The sequence below is a fragment of the Ailuropoda melanoleuca genome, chromosome 16 (genome assembly GCF_002007445.2).
Source record: "Ailuropoda melanoleuca isolate Jingjing chromosome 16, ASM200744v2, whole genome shotgun sequence".
Lineage (NCBI taxonomy): Eukaryota > Metazoa > Chordata > Mammalia > Carnivora > Ursidae > Ailuropoda > Ailuropoda melanoleuca.
This window is the reverse complement of record NC_048233.1, coordinates 44,237,514-44,256,951: the sequence shown is the minus strand read 5'-3', so window position 1 is coordinate 44,256,951 and position 19,438 is coordinate 44,237,514. Positions and strand designations below refer to the sequence as shown.

Here is a 19,438-nt window from a genome sequence, read left to right as displayed (position 1 = left end):
TACGCAAAACACAGTGCCGGGCAGCACAAAACCCGGTGCGCTCGGGGCCCACTTCCCCTGCCCCCTCAGTGAACTTGTCAAGTCACTACTCTGGGTTTGCTTCAACCTAAAAGTAATCAAATATTGCTGAGGGGCGCCTGGGTGGCGCAGCGGTTGAGCGTCTGCCTTCGGCTCAGGACGTGATCCCGGCGTTCTGGGATCGAGCCCCACATCGGGCTCCTCCGCTATGAGCCTGCTTCTTCCTCTCCCACTCCCCTGCTGTGTTCCCTCTCTCGCTGGCTGTCTCTCTGTCACATAAATAAATAAGATCTTTAAAAATATATATATTGCTGAATCTCATCCGAAAATTATGTGAACTTATGGGACACATTTGAGGAGAAGCCCCTTGGAAAATGTAGTGATTTCAACCTGTAAGATTATTTCTAATCCTCAGATACTCTGAAGAAGGGTTTTTTGAGGAAACTGGACAGTCAAGCTACAATGGTGAGTACAGGCTCTGTTCTTGTTCGATGGTGACATGGCTGTGTGTGTGTGTGTCTTTATGCACATACACGTGCATGTGCAGGCATAAGAATGCTGACTGCAAAACACCTATTAGTGGTCACAAGGCAGTCCAGGTGGTCCAGAAGATGGAGCAAACGTTAGCTCAGAGCTGACAGGCTGACTAGCACTCGAAGATTATCTTCTGTTAGCGGTTGCTCGGCTAACCACCGCTGCTGTGGGGAAAGAGCTTTAAAAGACGTGTGTGAGTACATACCCCCATGTGCTCACTATCTGACACAGGACTGTGTACACAACTATATGATATAGGGGACAGGGTAACTGTAGGTGATTGTGTGTGTCTTTCTAAATCAAAATATGAACGTGATTTCTGAGGGAGTGTATGTAGAGCTGGGGAAAGTTCTGCAAACGTGATGTCTGACGTGATTACGTGGTTATAAATACTCATATATACAGGTGCGTGTGCGTGTGTGTGTGCAAGCCTATTTTCTGTGATCTGTGCCTTATTTGACAGGGTGCCTCAGCCATGGAACCAGCTTTGAAGATGACTTGACCTTAGGAGCAGAGGGTAAGTGGCACAGTCCTCTGATGTTGGAATCAAGGAAGAGGCTATACGAGATGAATTCAGGGTAAAAGGAAAGGGAAGAACTGTAGAAAGAAGCAACCCATTCCCTGGGGTCCTACCTGTAGGGAAAGAGCAGTCTCATCATGATCTAATGTAAAGTTCATAAAGCTTCATGTGCCCAGAAAAACTTCCTCACCAGCCTGACATGACATCCACCAGTCCATCACTAGGGCTCTCATTTGGCCCCTGGGGAGACAACATATAAAATCACCATAACATTGGCTGCCCAGACATCTTTGAAACTGTTGTCTGTATAGGAAACCCAAAGCAGCCTGAACACTGGGAGTAAGCAGGAGACCACACTGAAGGAGAGAAGAGCTTGAATAAAGGATGGAGATATAGCAAACTGCCAGTGTCTCCTGGGACCTGTGGAGACTCAGGCTGTGGGCCAAGAACACTAGCCTGGAGGGCTGAATGATGTTCTCCTCCTCAGGACAAAGAAACCCTTGCTTCAACACCAGTCATGGTGTATAAGTCCAGAGGCTCAGGGCCACTTGCCTCCTGCCACATCTGCCCCCCTTCCAGGTCTATGCTTGATGAACTTTAGATACCCCCACAAAGAGCAGAGTTCATGGGGTTCAGCTAGCCTGTAGCAGTGGCAGAGGGGAGGGAAGGGGGCTAGTGTTACGTTCCAAGAAGCAGCTTAGGTGATTTTCATTTTCCCTTCTAACTTTGTCTTTGCCTTTCTGTTCCTTGTCCAGCCACACTGTTGGCCACCAACAGCAAAGTCTTCTCCAGGTAAGTGTTAGGCTCCTCCAGACGGAATGGTGTCTTCTTTAGGAGCTAGTGAACTGCTGGAGGTGTCAGAGGCAAAGAGATGAAAATGACCAGCTCAAGAGTCACAGGAGAGACTGAGATTTTCCAACTAGGAATGAGCCCCTAGACTGGGTTTTCCCAGTAGACGGTAGACGGTACCCAGCCGGGAGTAAATATGCCCAGCAGAACGTGTCTTAGATCCAGGGTGCAGACTGCTTACAAGCTTAGTATGACATCCTCTCTGATCCCTGCAGGAGTTTCCTGGACACAGCCCGGCCCTGCCAGCTCCTCGATCTCGGCTGCAGCTTGGCTTCCAGCAGCATGACTGGTGGCACCAACAAGACTAGTTCAAGGTAGGTACTGGGTTTGGCAGAGGTGTAAGGGTGGGGAAGAGGAGAGGCAGAAGAGAATGGAACCAGGGACCATTGCCCATTTTTTCTGGGATCTCTTACTGGAGGTTTTGTGCACTCACATACTTGAGACGTATGACCATATTTTCTTCAAGAACACTGGGGGATGCAGGGGGACCTACTGCTTAGAGTTGGGTGCTCTGTAAAAGGGAGGTGACCTTGTACCCCAGGAGGTGTAGCATGGGGGTCATCACAGTTCCTGGACTTACAGTAAGTGCTCAATCAATAATCAATGAAGGTATTGATTGATTGATTGATTTGTTGATTGAATGAAACAAGAAGATATTAATTCACTAGGGCCATTTTGCGTCCCCTAATGCAGGCCAGGCATTACTATGTGGAATTGGAAAAGTTGAAGCAAAGTGCTTGCCCCCAGGAGTTCAACAATCAAATAGGGTGAACAAAAGGCACACACAAATAACTCTAAAACAAGATGGAAAGTGGTGAAAACTAATGTGGTATAAGAAAAAGTATTTGGGGGGCGCCTGGGTGGCTCAGTCGTTAAGCATCTGCCTTCGGCTCAGGGCGTGATCCCCGCGTTCTGGAATCAAGCCCCACATCGGGCTCCTCTGCTGGGAGCCTGCTTCTTCCTCTCCCACGCCCCCTGCTTGTGTTCCCTCCCTCACTGGCTGTCTCTCTGTCAAATAAATAAATAAAATCTTTAAAAAAAAAAAGAAAAGAAAAGAAAAAGTATTTAGAATTTGGTTCAAAGTTTGAATTTGAGACCCGGTTCTCAGATTTATTAGCCATGTGACTACCCATAGCGATTTGCCCTCACCGGGCCGCAGCCCTGGCCGCACCCCACTTCAATTACGTCAGAATCTCTGGAGATGAGACTCCGATATCTGCAGGTTTTTATTGAAGTGTACTTGACATGCAATGTCACACTCGTTTCAGGTGTACAGCATAGTGATTCGACCATCGTATGCTGTGCTCACCGTGATAAGGGTCGTCGCCCTCTGTCACACGCAATGTTACCACAGTATCACGGCTATACTCCCATCCTGCACTTTTCATCCACACGCCTTATTTCTGTGCAATGGGTAGTTACTGAGCTCGTGTGTCACCCAGCTTGCTGGTACACGGATTTGGGTGTAGATACATGTGAGTGCCATTCCAAGAGAGACTGAGAGGACTTGACCGTCCTAATGCAGGGCTTCTGTCCTGAAAATAGTGCGTCAGAGGAACCTACCTCTCAAAATATTGAACATACCTACATTGGTCCATTTTTACCCTCGGGGTAAGAATAAAAACGAGTTTTGTGTTTCTGACATACTTCCTGCCTCGCTGTCCCACACAACCGTGAGGCGAAGCTGGGGAGCAAGCTGCAAAGCCCTTGGCAAAAGCCAGCCGAACCACAGTGTAGGTGGTGGTTCCCGCAGTGTGCAGGTGGGAAACGACTGCTTAATAACACAAACACAAGATTTCTTTCAATCTAGAATGCTTCTGATTTTTCAGATCCCTCTCGCAGCGAATTTTCATTCATCTGTAACGGTGTTTAAAGTACTGCAATGGGGCACCGGGTGGCTCGGTCAGTGAAGCGTCTGCCTCCGGCTCAGGTCACGATCCTTGGGTCCTGGGATCAAGCCCCGAGTCGGGCTCCCTGCTCAGCTGGGAGTCTGCTTCTCTCTCTCTACCTCTCCCCCCCCTTGTACTCTCACTTGCTCTGTCTCTTTCACTCTCTCAATAAAGAAATAAAATCCTTAAAAAAAATAATAAAGTACCGCAATAGAATCTAATTCAATTTTTAAACCAGAGCCGGATTGTAATTCCCACGTTGCAGACAAAAAAATGTAGGTTCACAGAAGTGAAAGCTTTTCTCAGAGTCAGAATGGAAGGTAAAGAAATGATCAGAAATGCAGGTCAGTCTCCTGACACATTTATTGAGTACTCTGGATGACCCTGTCACTCGAAGTTGCCCCTATTCACCAAACTCCCTCTTTTCAGCATCTCTGAGATTCTGGACAAGGTGCAAGAAGACGCAGAAGATGTCCTCTTCAGTCTGGGCTTTGGCCAAGAGGACCACAAGGACACTTCGCGGATTCCTGCCCGATTTTTCAGCACCCCCTCTCAGGCCAGAGGCATCGACTTCCAGCTCTTCCTGAAGGCCCAGGTGCGGAGGATTGAGATGGAGGACCCTTGCCTCATGCTGGCCAGTGAGTGTTCCCATGGACCCACTGCACTACTTCTCCGCCATTCACGACGGGGATCGGTGGCTCCAGATCCTCGTTTCTCTTGGTCAGTTTCACTCCACCCTTTGTCTCCTCGGTCTATGTCCTGGCACCCTGTTTTCAGAGACGATGGAGAACTTTGATGTCCGCTTCTTCCTCTTAAAGAAATAGTCATCAAGAGACCTCACGTCACTGTTGCTTTCTTAGGCCTTCTCTCCTTTCATGGAATCAAATGAGAACAGTGCCTTTAAATCTTACCCCTGTCTTTATTTCTCAGTTGGAGCAATAGAATGTTCCCCATTTACAGCCACTGTTTTGCTTGTTTGTTTGTTTGTTTTTGTACAGTCCCTGTATTAAAGTCATTTCCTTTTAGGGCAATGTTCTCAAAGTTCTCAAAGTTAAATATGTTAAACTGTCTGGGAACTTTATAAAACATTCATATTCGTAGGTTTTTTCCCACAGAGAGAAAGGCTCACAAGTATTTATTTTGAACAAGATTCTTATGTACAATCCTTAGACCATATCCACGGAAACGATTATTTAAGTTGTCCTGATTTCACACTAAGGAAAGGTATGAGAGGTTTCTCTAGCTGGATGAGGCATAAAAGACTCTATTTGATTCTATATGTTAGAATATGTTTCAAATTACATTCTGCTACACCCCCAACATGGTTGTGTTTCTGACAGTGTTGTTTTAGATTCTTTTCATCAGATTCAATTTAAAATAACCTTGGTAAAACCACGCTCCTGAGCTCTACCTGCTGCAACAAAGATTTTGAGTTGGAGTATTCTCACAACCTAGATGATTCTTATGCACGCTAAAATTAGAGTCGAATTGATTGAATTTATTTTATGTGCCAGGTACATAATTAGGTGTTAAATTCTGGAACAACAGACAAGACAAGAGAAACAGGATTCTTTTTTTTTTTTTTTAAGATTTTATTTATTTATTTGACAGAGCAAGAGACAACCAGCAGTAGAGGGAACACAAGCGGGGGGAGTGGGAGAGGAAGAAACAGGTTCGCAGCAGAGCAGAGAGCCTGATGCGGGGCTTGATCCCAGGACCCTGGGATCATGCCCTGAGCGGAAGGCAGACGCTTAACAACTAAGCCACCCAGGTGCCCTGAGGGACAGGATTCTTAAGCCTTTTGGAAGCTTACAGTTTAAGAGATGTGTGGCTTATCACAGTGCTTTTCAAACATGGATGTGCATATGAAATACCAAACGATATTGTTAAAATGCTTGAGATACAGCCAGAGCTTCTCCATTTATTTCTAGTTCCTAAGCAATGCCAGTGCTTCTGGACTAGTGACCACACTGTGTGAAGCAAGGTCTAATAAAATGATGACATCGTGGTGCGAGCCCCACGTCAGACAGAGAATTTACTTAAAAAAAAAAAAGACATCAAATTTCTGCATCCTAGTCCATTGGTTAGTAATTGCCATTATTCCAATTTGTTGCCACTCCGGAGCCTTCTAGAACCCTAAAGTTTTGTTGCTAAGAAAATGAGGTGGGTTTTGTCCTTTTGTGGTCATGTTTGTCATCCAAAGCAAACAATAATCAAAGCCTTTGTTTAGAATACACTGACAGCAGAAAAGATATGTGAAATCAAGGTATAGAAAAGTTCCTCATCCCATATAGAATTAATTTTTGGACGAAGGAAAATATCTATTCGGGATAGGGAGTCAAGAAGTCAAGAAAGTCAAGAAAGGGGATCCTGGGTGTGAGAAATCTAAGTGGGAGAAACATTGGTGGGGAAAATAGCATCTTCTTTCTGAATTTTGAGTCTTAGGAAGGCTATTGAAGGAAGAGATACAAGACATATCTGTATGCTGATGACCCCCAGATTCACCATCTTCAACCCTTGTGCCCAGGCAGGTTTAAGCAGGTGCAAACACTGGCTGTCACTGCTGATGCCTTCTTCTGTCTCTACTCCTATGTGTCTAAGACACCTGTCCAGAAGTTCACACCATCCCACATGTTCTGGAATTACAACCCAAGTGATCTGCCATCCATCAGGATCCTGGCTCCAGAACCTGAACCTCACTCCCCCAGAGAGCGCCTCCGGAAAGCCATCTCCAAGATGTGTCTGTATACGAGCCCCCGAGATCGGCTGTCACCACCCCAGAATATCCCCAAAAGGAACAGTTTGGACCAAGTGGTGTGGGAAGTGATGGACAGAGTGAGAGGAGAGAAGCTTGTCTTGCAGCAAGACCCTGGGCTTGGGCCAGGCTCAGAGGAAGATCCTGTGCCCCTCATCAGGGATCCAAAGTTGCCCACTTCTGGTCCATGTGCCCTTTGCCCCAAAGAGGAAACACAGCAGGGGATGTCCACAATGCAAGCACCATCACAACCTCTGGGTCCTAAACCAGAGACAGCCTGTTGCACACATTCTCTGCCCGGAGCAGACCTACAGCGGAGCACAGACCCTGCACAGGTGAAGAGACAGCTGTGGGGTCTACAGGCCACCAATAAGGAAGTCCATTTGGCCAAAGATGAGACTTCCTGGAAAAGAAAGAGCAGAGCAAGAAAGAGCTTGTTTCAGAAGAATCCCACGAGCAAGACAGTTAAGTCACTGGACCTGTCCATCATCCAGCAGAGTCAGGAGCAACGAGCGCTGCACGGATCTCCAGCCCAGCAGCTGTGGGACACTTGTGTCTTGGAGGAGGTGAGCGGGTTGGGGGCAAGAGAGAGGCCGGCAGAGAAAGGTTCTGGATTCTTGCCTTTCAGTAAAGGGACTCCAGGCCCCCTGTCCTCACCAGATATACCAATTCTTGAATTACATTCAGAAACTTTGGGGAACAGGTTCGTAGAGAAGGAAAAGGATAAATAGGCTTGGTTCCCGAAGAACATCCAGGTTTTCGGAGCTTTTCTAATTCCTCATCTGATCTGATCTTGGCGGAAGTCCTTCATCAAGCACACCTGGCTCGTTCACTTGTGGGATCCACACCAGGGTATAAATAGAGGTTGGCGATACACTAAGCTAAACACTATATGCTGTCTTCTACCTTAATAAATATGTAACCATAAATACCTAGAAGTCCAGGTTCAAAGTTTATATTCTCAGACTCTTAGGACTTCTGTGCTAGAACACGGCCGTGCGGGCAGAGCCACTCCCCAGCTCTGGCCTGTCCCCTGCTCTTCCCATGCCCATAAAAGACTTTGCACATAGATGTGTGAGCACCTGGCCTGCGTATCCAAAAGCTACACACCCCCCACCCACACAAATAGCCATCGTCTGGTCATCACTCATGCCTGGGGGCGCGCACACTAGTAGAGAGGTCGACCCTTTAAGACAACAGACACCAGGCAAGACCAGTGCAAGTCCCTGAAACAGACTTGGGGGCATCTGAACAGCGTATCTGGGTATCCTGTGTAACCAGAGCGTGTTCTAGAAGGGGTAGTGCAGGACCCAGGTGGGCACAACCTGTCGGTCCACCAACTCCTCTTGCCTGGGACTCTACACAGTACTGCCATCCAGTGCTGAGCTCTCTTGGAAAAGCTCCCAGATCCCTGCTGTGATGATTTGCAATATTGTTTGCATGTACGCCACCTCTCATTGGACATAGAGCGGGGCCTCAGCTCCTGCCTTCCTCACCACCGCACTCCTGCCACCGGAGAAGAAGCCGAGTCTCTCAAGTACACTCAGCCTCTTTCCCCTACAGCCACCTGCCATCCGACATCTTTCCCCACTGGCTCCAAGTTCCGCTGGGACCTTGGTTACAGGTGCAAAGCCATAGTGAGGAGGACGAGAGCTGCTGGTGCAACGGTCCCAGACACCCCCACCTGTACTAGACTTTTGCTGGCAAAGACTCAAGAAGTAAGTGGGTCTCTCTTTCCCTTCTCTCTCTCTCTCTCCCTCCCGCCCTCCTCCAGGCAGTGATTCTCAAACCTGGCAACATATTATAATTGCCCAGGAAGAATTTTTTAAATATCCACAAGGAAGGGTCCCACATCCTGTGATTCTGATTTCATTGATATGGCATGGAAATCAGTGCCTGATTTCTTGTTTGTCTGTTTTTAAGCTCCTTGGGTGATTCTATTATGGCTGGTTAGATACTTCTCTAGATCAGTGGTTCTCAGATTTTAGCCTCACCTGGAGGGCTTGTTAAATAAAATGCCAGTGTCTGGGCCCCAAATCCCAGAGTTTCTGGTCGAGAAGCTCTGGACAGGGCCCAAGAAGCCGCATCTCTAACAAGCTCCCAGGTGATGCTGGTGCTGATGCTGCTGGTCTGGCAATCACCACCTGAGAGCCGTTCTAGAGTTCTAGCACTGCATAACCTTCAAACTGCAGGCTGCAGGCCGGCGGCAGAAGCATCACTTGGGATTCTGTGAGAAATGTGGCGTCTCAGATCCCATCCCAGATTTAAGGTATTTTATCAAGATCCTTAGGTGATTTGTTTGCACGTTGAAGTTCGAGAAGCACCCTGCTATGGCTCTTTAACAGGTGACAACCAACCATAAAGACCTTCATCCCAGCTCCTGCTCAAGGGGAATCCTAATCAGCCCGCATTCTGATCAGCCCACATCACCGCATGGGGAAGACCCCGGGTATCTCGCAGCTATGCTCCCTTAGGCTCTGAGTTCCTTCCTGCAGCGAGGGTCTGATGTCTGTAGCTCTCCTTCCCTCGGGGAAGGACAGGGAATCTCACAGAGGTGGTTACTGAAGCTAAAATGTCTTTCCTTTTGATATGAGTTTTGAGCATTAACTGTATCAGAGATATCCCTTATGCCTCTGAATATTTTTACTAAAGATTTGTTAAACTTAGTATAAATGAGGCTTCTGTAGTTTTTACCGCCTACCTTCTAGTGCCAGAGAGAAGAGGGCGTCAGGAATGAATGAACAAACAAACAAACAAACAAACAAATAAATTTTCTAAGATAGTAGAAATTGATATCCTTCTTGAATCAAGTCAATGAGTCTTGCTTAGAGTTCCCTCCATTTCGAATGTCTTAGTTTACTGCACTTCCTGGCCCAAGAGTTGTTTTTGCTCAATACCTTTAATGTGCAGTGTTACTTGTCCAGAATCACAAAGATCTTTACACTTCCAACTTTTTAAATTTTAATTCTCTATGATTTTAGGGCCCTAGTCACTCTTCTTTCTCTCTTACTCATTACTTTCATCTCCAGGTATATAAATTGTTTGTATACAGCAGTCACAAAGGAGGTAACTATCAGAAGGCAGCAGTAATTATATATAGTTGGGGAATGTTTAGGATATGGAGTCAAATGACCAACCCTATACTAATTCCATGATCTTGCAAAAATCACTGGACTTTTAATTTGATCCTACATAACAGGAGAATAATAATTATATTTACATATATGTGGACTGGCATCTCTGTAGTTTCAACCCCTTACAGGGAGTGTGTGAAGGTAATGTATTAGAATAATAATGATGTTGCTGCAGCTGTTGCTGGTTTTAGAAAAGCATAAAATACTTAGATCGGCGCTTCTCAAGCCTACAAGATGTTTTTGATTGCTGTTGTTGGGACTCCAACCAACAGGCTTAAATGCTTAAGTTTTGGACTTGGGCGTTTTTGTTTCTTCTTCTCTTAAAACTTTCCTATTGCTGCATAGCAAACCCAAAATGCAGTTGTTTAAAGAAAAAGTTGTTTCTGTTTTGTCACTATTTTGTGGGTTTACTGGAAGGTTCTACTGCTTGTCTCACCTGGGGTCCCTTATGCAGCTCTCTTTGGCTATTTGTCTGGCCTGGACTGAAGGGTCAGAAATGGGCTCCCCGCAAGTCTGGAACGTTGGTCTTGACCAGCAGGGGGCGCCCTTTCTGTGCGCTGTGTCATTCCTTACCAGTCTTGACTTGTCTTATGTAAATGTTCAGCAAAAACTGAAATTGCAATGCTTCCTTTTATGGGTGTGTTACAAGTTTCATAATGTCCCCCCCACCACATTACTGGTTAAATCAAGTCACAAGGCCAACCGAGATTTTGACTACATTTTAACAGGACTGACAATGTCACAAAGCAAAAAAGCCATGTGGAATGGGAGGGTTGTCGTGTCATCCTCATAAACGGTCCATCACTTTGACTCCGGCGCACCATGAGGGTGAAGAATAACTGTTTTAGGGGCGCCTGGGTGGCTCAGCGGGTTAAGCATCTGCCTTTGGCTCAGGTCATGATCCTGGAGTCCCTGGGATCAAGCCCCATGTCAGGCTCCCTGCTCAGCCGCGAGTCTGCTTCTCCCTCTCCCTCTGTCCCCCCCCCCTTGCTCCTCTCGTTCACTCTGCTTTAATCAAAGAGCTTTACCCTCACATATTAAAGATACACTGAGAGTAAGCTTTCTTGCTACCACTCATTCAGACTGAGCCACAGTGTGTGAATTTGAAAAGGAAATTAACTGGTAGTCTTATCGTATTCAAATAGAATATGATACTTTGCCAATAACCTAAATTTACTCTAAAATGCGAAGCTTTGCTCAAGTGTTATTTGTCCAGCAGATGTCAGCCTCGCACAAGAAAAAAATACCAAGATGTCTGGCAAAGCAGGCTGGGTGCAGGACCTACCAGGTTATACACCTTTCTGGGCGGTACCTGCAAAACCCAGGACGCCAGTTCCTCTCACACACCTGCCCCACCTTTGGCCAACTGTCAGTGTACAGAAAGATTAGAACCGAGTTGCCAGGGAGAAAGGATTGCTAGGAGCTATACGTTTCAGATAAGGAACGACATTCCATTTTCCTCCAGAGTTATGGGATCTCATCACAGCACAAGACATTGTGGTTAGAAATGTTGTATCTCAATTATTCTAAGGCATGCATTTTTCCACATTTTAACATCTCTGAGATAGAATGGGTCTTAACAATTGGCATTGTCAGCTAACGTCTCTATTTTTTTCCTCCTTAGTGAAATACAAAATAATTGAGTCTTGCAAAAGATGGCTTATCAGATTCAATGAAACACAGTAACTTTAGAAATTAAATATACTTATTCTCTCAGGTAAATGAGGAAATGATTTCGCAGATTTCCCTTCTATGATTCCCTAGAAGACTAAGAGATCTCTTCTTCACTGACACGGTCTTTGGCTGAGACAGAGGGTCACAGTGGTTCCCAACTTTTCAGATGTTCCATATATTTGTTTAATCATCTTTTCACAAAGCTATGCATTATCTCTCTCAATCCACTCCGCTATCATCCGTTAAGAGAGCACAAGAAGGGGGAATACCCATGAAAGCACCTCAGGACTACCAAGATTAAAGGCTGCGTGATAAATCTGGAAGGGGGAAATTCACTTACTACTATCAAAGGCAGAGTGAGCTGGGGCAGTTCCTCAGATCGACGGAGAAACAAGTCCTCTCTGCCTCCTCCAGGGCCTGTCATTATCTCCTGGGGATTAATGATCTCCCAGGAGCTCTGCAGCAAGCCCCTCTTCACCTACGACTTGTCACCAGGCATGAGAGGGGTGTGAGCATGGGTAGGAAGGGGTAGCAGCCCCCATCTGGCCATGGGGTCCAGATGTATAGCCTCATGTTGCACAAAGACCCTCAAAGAGACAAAGGGGGTTGAAATCCAGCTCTACTGTGCTTACCATCCAAAATCTCAAGGGTCTTCATCTCCTAAGAAGGAGTTCCTTTTTTTTTTTCTTCCTAACTCATCTACATAAAGTGAGTGCCTCTCTGTGGTTAACACAAGGGGACCTTCTCTTAAAAGAGGATCGTGTCCCCAGCTATCAGTTTTCTTCCCTTCCACTCTCTCCTTTAGTCTCTGCCAGAGAAGAGGTCTTAATCTTCCTCCCAGATCCCAGGAAAGGATGACCCTCACCATTCCTCATAGTTTGCACCATATTAAAAATGTCAGATGCACGGCCCTTTCTCTTAGTGCCCCGTTGCTGAGATGTAAGCCATTTGACGTTTATCAAGTTTATAAGAGGCAGGGCCAAGGTTTTATTTTTTGTTTCCTTTAGCAGATCTGAGGTAACTCAGGCTAAAATCTGTTCTGCTTGCAAAGTGATCACATCAGAGACAAGAGTTGCATTTTCTGGGCAACTCTGATGGTGGCAGTGGGAGGAGCCGGTGCAGAGCATAGGGTAAAGAAGGAGACTAGTCATAGATAATCCCAAATGGCAGGTAATTCAGAGCTGTCTGTTGGCACTTAGTGGAACCTCGATGACCCAGGTAGACAGACTTGCTCTTTGCTGTAAGATTTTCCGCTGTGACAATATTAACCACAAATGTTTCTATGTAGTGCTTACTATATGTCAGGCATAAGCCTTAGCAGTATGTGGAAATTAAATCATTTAATCCAATGATAAAACTTTTTTATTGTTCCTCATTTTATAGATGATCACACTGGCATAGTCTCTGAAGAGAGACTGTCAGACAGGAGGTGCAGGGAGAGATGGGGAAGGGGAGAGGGGAAGGCAAGAGGATATCATGAGAATGTGGCCACTATTTTTTTTTTTTTGCCTCATTTGGAATTCTTACCAAGATTATTTCGCATCTATCAAGGAAATATAATTAAAAACAAAATCTTCTGTGGCTCCTGGGTAGCTCAGTCGGTTAAGCATCTGACTTTTGACCTCAGCTCAGGTCTCGATCTCGGGGTCATGAGTTCAAGCCCGAGTCGGGCTCCCTGCTGGTGTGCAGTCTACTTTAAAAAAAAAAAGTGCTCTAAAAACAAAATCTGCCAACGCAGAAAACCTCTCCAGAAAAGTAAAAGAAAAAGAAAAGAGTTTTATTTTTGAATAGGATGTGTGTCAGAGGCCATCCACTAAAGAGATCGCAGAGACAGAAAGAAATCCCACCCGCTTCTATCAGCAGGCAGATAAAACCCCTTACGTACATACAACAACTAGTCCTCAAGGAAGAGGACTCGCAGGACAATTTGTCACACACACGTTCATTCTAGATGCACCTCGGAACTGGGGTGGCCAACTGTGTCAACTAATTGCCTTTATCCAAAGGAATAATACAACTTCTTGTATCTTCATGGCACAGGTGGTTTTGCCAGAGGGAGCTGGGCCCCTCAGTTAGACTCCTACCCTCTCATGGGGACTGAGAGACGAGGGTCTTTGATGATTACGTTTCAAAGCAATGGCTTCCATAGTCCTTGAGAAAGACATACCAGGGTGGTAAGGTGGCAAGAGGCTTATTTGGCGTTTTAAAAAGATGTGTATAAATTTCAAAAAGAGGGAGAACTTAGAAGTTTTCTAAAGAAACACACTTTCTGAAAAGGAGGGGGGAGCCTTTTCCACAACAGGGGAAATGAAGCCTCTCATTTTTCATTCTATTTGCCATCACACCTGTGTGTGCATCTCTTCTCTCCCTTGGCCCTCCCTCTACCCATACTGCCCCACTCTTCTCTGGAGCTGTGGAAGGAAGCAGGATCCTTTCTCCCTGCCCTGCATAATGCCCATTTTCTGAGTGACATTTCAGATGTTTCTGTGGAATTCCGAAGCTACATCCGAGGCTGTGGAGCCCCTCAGCTTCAGGGGTCAACGTGCACAAAGTCTGCAGTGCAGACATTGCTCGTGGAGATGTGCCAAGCAGAGGCCCCGGCTGCAGCCACAGCACCCGGCCTAGCCCTTCAGGTGGACGGGGCCTCACGATTATGTGGCACTTTCAGAGCCATTACTCCATGTCAGTCTTTTAATCATACAGACCAGATGAGAAAAAATTTACTTTGCAGGATCACATAACTAGTTAGTTAAAACTCAGATCTCCTGACTCCCAAGCCAGTGCTCTTTCATCAGAACACACTGCCCTGGGTGTGCAGGAGTCCGGGCTGTAGATAGGGATCAGAGCAAGCCTCATGATATGTCCTGGAGTCTGACCATCACTAAATATGTGCCCAAGCCTTTGCACTGAGCACCCATACCCTCACTACCGTTGTCACCCCTGGAGTTTGCGCGTCTTCCTAGAAACTCACCGACAAGAGGAATGTTGTACAGATTAAGCTGGAATGCTCGCAGCTTAGCAAAAGACATGACAAAGAAAATAAACAATTACTTTTATTGAATTCATTAAATGCCACAGGGACATAGAAAAATGAACTTCCTAAAGGTTGACATGTGCAGATGAATCTGGACATATGAGGAAAGGTCGAACGGGAAGAATAGTGGGGGGTGTAGAGGGAGCAGCAATGGTCTATCCGTGGACAGACGAGACAGAGAGATAAACATGCTCAAAGGCAAAGAGAAGTGGAATATCATAATATCTTCAGAAACCACACCTTGTGCCACGTGGGAGAAAGGCAACATGTGGGAGACCAAAATTAAGAATAGGAAAGATAAATAGAAATTAGATATGAAACAAAAGTCATCAATTGTCATTTAAAGTGCTTTGATTTAGTCTAGAAAGATGAGGCACTTAAAAATTTACAAAACAAGTTATACGATTAGATGTATCTTTTGGAAAGATCATTCTGGCAGAAATATGGGAGATGGATAGAATAGGGAGCCAATGGAGATAGGAAGATCATTTAAAAGCCTACCACAAAAGACCGAGGAGAAATGTGACAACCAGAGAAATAAGACGTGTGTACTAGGAATGGAGGGGACGAGTGGCACTCAGATATTTAATATGCCCAGTGGCAAAATGGAGGCCCGATCAGATTTGTGTTTGGGGGAGCGGGTAGGAAAAGCAAAAACCTTGGGAAATTTCCGGGTTTCTTCTTGAATGACTAAGTGAATACTGATGTCCTTTTATTAAGAACAAAATACAGGAGAAGTAGCAAGTTGGAAGGCAAATATTTTAAAGTATAATTTTCAAAAAGATAAAATAATGACTCTCGTGTTAATATAAGACAAACATGTTCAAAGATTTTATTCATCAATTAATAAGAATTCCAGTAATGTGTTTGAACTGGTCCAAAGAATATTTAAGAAGCTAGTTATAAAGAGACAACCTGAGTTAGCTACAAAACCACTTACCAAGCAGCGACACCATAAGACTCTCATCTCTGAAATTATTGGTTACACCAGAAATAAAGTACTTGCATCTCTACTCAACATACATTTGTGAGGCGACCTCTGCCCCGACAGAGTAGTAAATAGCCCTGGAAAGAGACACTCGAGACTAGCGCTGCCCTGAAAGAACGTTGGTAATCTTGTCGGTCTATTTTCAAGTCTAGAATAATTTGATGAGTTAAGATTTAGATACGGTGAGTTTGAGGAAGTCCGGAAATACTAAAATAGAGAAAGAACAAGGAACGAAGTCCGTGAGGCAGCTGGATACATGGGCTTGAGGGTCGAGCTTCTTGGATTCAAGGCTTACTTCTAGTAGGTGAGGGCATGAGGAACAGTAGTTTGCTTCAGGAAAGTATGCAGAGTCAGAAGTCAAAGTGTAAAGGGAACCCTTAGAAACATTAATATTTAAAAATCAAACACAAGATGGCCATAAAGGAGTAGCCATATGGATTGGAAAAAGAAAGTTTCAGATAGAAGCCAAGTGAGATTTGTTTCAAGGAGGAGGGTGTAGTCTTCAATAACATGTCATAAAATATCTAGAAGGAAGGAGAATGCAAAGATACCATTGGATTTGCAACTACACAATGATTAGAAACATTGATAAGAGAATTATTATTTGTATGACAGGGCTTTAAAATATTAATGTGAAAAGTGAATAGGAAATTGTGCAAATAAAGTAGATAAGGGGGTCAAGAGACATTAAGGAATGTTCCGTTTTTTCTAGGATGGGGAAGGTTTAAGCTTATAATTTGCTGAAGGGAAAGAATCAATAGGGTAGGGGAGGCCATGGTTCAGGAAGGAAGAGAGAATGATGATATGAAGTCACTGGAAAATTGGAATGAGTTGAGATCCAAATCACTTTTGAAAACTTAATTTAAAAGTAAAAACAAAGTGCTTTTGGAGGGCTTAGCCATGAACTAGAGGTACAGATCTTTGAGATTAGAGAAAAGGGAAAAGGACAAACGTGAATCCAATTATATTGGCCACCTGGAGAAGTCAAGAAATTTCTGCCTGTTGGTTTCTCTCTTTTTCCTAAAGAAAGGATCATCCCTAAACAGTGTGAGGCAGGGAACTTGAAGATAATAGTAAAGGTTTGAGATGGTCACTATGAAAAATAAATGAGAAATGTTTATTAGTAGAAGCACATATTAATAGTTGAATAGGTGAATAATATTAGGGTTCAGCTCAAGGTGCAGAATATGTATTGACGGGGATTTAAGAGTTTTCTCCTGGGCACCTGGGTGGCTCAGTCCATTACGCATCTGCCTTCGGCCTAGGTCATGATCCTGGAGTCCCGGGATCAAGTCCCGTATCAGGCTCCCTGCTCAGCGAGGAGTCTGCTTCTCCCTCTCCCTCTCCCTCTGCCCCCCTGCGCGCTCTCCCTCTCCCAAATAAATAAATACACTCTTTTAAAAACAATAATAGTTTTCTCCAGCCGTGTTCAGCAATCCATATAGACAAATAAGGATAAAAGTATATCTTTGTAAGTATAAAAACATAAGAAGCGAACCCCTCCAGGAACCTCACTTCATGGTGAGCACAGCAGAAACTCTCAGTTACGTGAGGGTTTCCTTGCTGCTGCCGCCGCCGCCTCTAATCACTCTACATGTGACTTTCAGCAGAGAGAAACATTTCAACAGGTGGGGGAGGAAGCACCTACCAACCCCAGTACCCAGAGTTGTCTCAAAAATGCATGATGCGGGGGCGCCTGGGTGGCACAGCGGTTGGGCGTCTGCCTTCGGCTCAGGGCGTGATCCCGGCGTTATGGGATCGACCCACATCAGGCTCTTCTGCTATGAGCCTGCTTCTTCCTCTCCCGCTCCCCCTGCTTGTGTTCCCTCTCTCGCTGGCTGTCTCTCTCTCTGTCAAATGAATAAATAAAATTAAAAAAAAAATGCATGATGTGTTCCTTTTCATCCCCATTGCAGGCTTTCTCCAGCACCACAACTATACGTGCTCTGAGAGCACTGGCTTCAGAGACGAGCCTAACTCCCGCCTCCTCTTAGAAGGGGCTGTGCTGCCCCCAACGCCCAGCTCCCTCTCCCTGCCCCTACAGACCCTGAACTCAGTAGGAGAAATGCAGCAGGGTACACTGGAAAGAAGCCCAGACTGAGAGACTTGGAACCTTCGCCCTGAGGCTATGGTGCACGCTGCATGCACAGAGAAAGGCCTGAGGCACGTCACGTCATTTCTGTGTGCATTGGTTTCTCTACCATGTGGGCATTAGAATATGCAAGATGGACAGTGGTAATCTAGACAAGACTTAATTTGCTCCCAAGCTTTGACACTGCCTAGGGCAGTTAGAGGATTTAACGATGTCCAGTTTGGGCAACAAGGATTGCTACTGGAATATTCTGAAAGGACCCAAGCTAAATGAAGAAGGAGAAATCCCACCTCAGGCCCTGAAACCTTGGTGCACCCAGCTCTGGGGTTTCTTCCCTTGGAGCCTCTCTATATCCTGATGTGTTCCTGATTAAATTCGAGGAAGTCTTCCACAACACCAGAGTCCTGCTCTTCTTCTCAAAGTCTCACCTGAAGATCCTCCCCCTTATCCCAAATTTCTTCCTCTAGCTCAAATTTTATATCTTCATAGGAAAACAGATGAGTGGGACTCAGCATCCTTCATCTTGGCCATTGCAATACAATCACAGTATTTTCTGCTGGCAGAAAACAAAACACAAATAAAAATATTTTTTAAAACCATGGCATGTTTTAAAAGAGAATTAACAGCTGTGGTTTGTGTAGTAGGGAAAATATTTTGTTAACAAACAAGACTTGAGCCCTACCACCCTCTCGCAGGCAGTGTGTGGTACAGAGCGTTTGGGGCATGTTCCTGCCCTAAGAAAACTTTAGTAGAGCAGGAGAGATGATACACACACACACACACACACACACACACACACACCACACATATATTTCCAGTAATGTATTACTCAGTTGCCCAATAACTTGCAAGACAGCAAAGACCAGGAGAGAGGGATTTGAGGGAAGGCATCACCGTGAGGGTCAAAGAACAAAAAAATCATACCAGATATGATGAAGAGACAGGGCTAGATTTTATTTCAAAAATATTGGCGGCCGGAGGAGAGAACGTACAGTGCATTGGTGAAGTCTGGTTGTCAAGCTAGAACACAGAGAGCCAGAGAGTTTAAGAGCTGCGGTGCAGGGATCTTAGACCACCTGGGTTTGCTGACTGGCCTTATCTGAAGGACAAGTAAGCTTTCTGGCTTCTTTGTGACCACGGGAGCTAGCCCCCCCCCCCCCCCCCCCCCCCCCCNCCCCCCGCTGAAGTTGGGTTCCACCCTTTTACCGAACTTGGGAGATTGGGGCCTATCTTCCTTGATGTTTACATTTCAGAGAGATCATTCTCAGATCCCAGAGAAAGACCTGCCTGAGTTGTAGAATTGGAACGAGGCTGGGAGAAGATTTGTATCTCAAAAGATCTGAGAAAGGATTTACAGTACAAGCTTTGTAAATTAAACACTGTAAGAAAACCGAGGTCAGGGCCTAGAGTGGGGGGGCGGTGGAGTCCAAACTGCAGTCAAGCTGAGAAGAAACTTAAGGCCATCTTGGTCATGAGAGAGAACAGAAAGATCTGAGATGATTTCATTTAAAGAGCCTAAAGGAAAGTGTATCTGAGCCCATCTCATTGAGGAAATGGGCTGGGGCTGCAGAAAGAGGCAACCCCCCATTCAGCTTTGCCGGATTCCTTACAGGAGTGAGTTACTGAAGGCTTCTAGAAAGTGCATCTGGTGGGAGATGGGGCTCACATTCTGGGGCAGGGAATGGACAAGATAACCTCCTCAGGGCTGTAACAGATGGATCTGCATAAGCAATAACTGGGAGAAGAAAAAAACAATGCATTTGCCTCCTGGTCCCCCCAAGCAGACTCCCAGGAACTCGGACAGTAATCAGAATCATTTGGGTAAGATTCCCTGATTAGTCTGGGGAACAAAGGCCCCCCTGCTCCGCTCTCGCCTTAGCTCTCTCCAGCGTCTGCCTCGCTCCACCTCCCGTTTGCCACTGAGGACACCCTGGCAACATAGCCCGCGTCC

The 19,438-nt window shown here is 45.6% G+C and overlaps 1 protein-coding gene across 10 annotated transcripts in view; it reads left to right on the top strand.

Moving 5' to 3' along the window:
- The window catches only part of TESPA1 (thymocyte expressed, positive selection associated 1), a 35,417-nt gene extending 17,314 nt beyond the window's left edge, over positions 1-18,103 (top strand). For 2 of the 10 annotated variants that reach the window (XM_019793464.2, XM_034644868.1), the window contains exons 5-11: positions 434-483; positions 1,016-1,069; positions 1,828-1,864; positions 2,137-2,235; positions 4,240-4,530; positions 6,342-8,283; positions 17,312-18,103. In XM_019793464.2, coding sequence (XP_019649023.1) covers positions 434-483; positions 1,016-1,069; positions 1,828-1,864; positions 2,137-2,235; positions 4,240-4,530; positions 6,342-7,296 — 1,486 coding nt within the window. In that variant the 3' untranslated portion in view covers positions 7,297-8,283; positions 17,312-18,103. Of the gene's footprint in view, positions 1-433; positions 484-1,015; positions 1,070-1,827; positions 1,865-2,136; positions 2,236-4,239; positions 4,531-6,337; positions 10,316-17,311 lie in introns of those variants that run through there. The other 8 variants (XM_019793466.2, XM_019793465.2, XM_019793468.2 and 5 more) reach the window with 8 other exon arrangements.
- Positions 18,104-19,438: the final 1,335 nt, after the last annotated feature.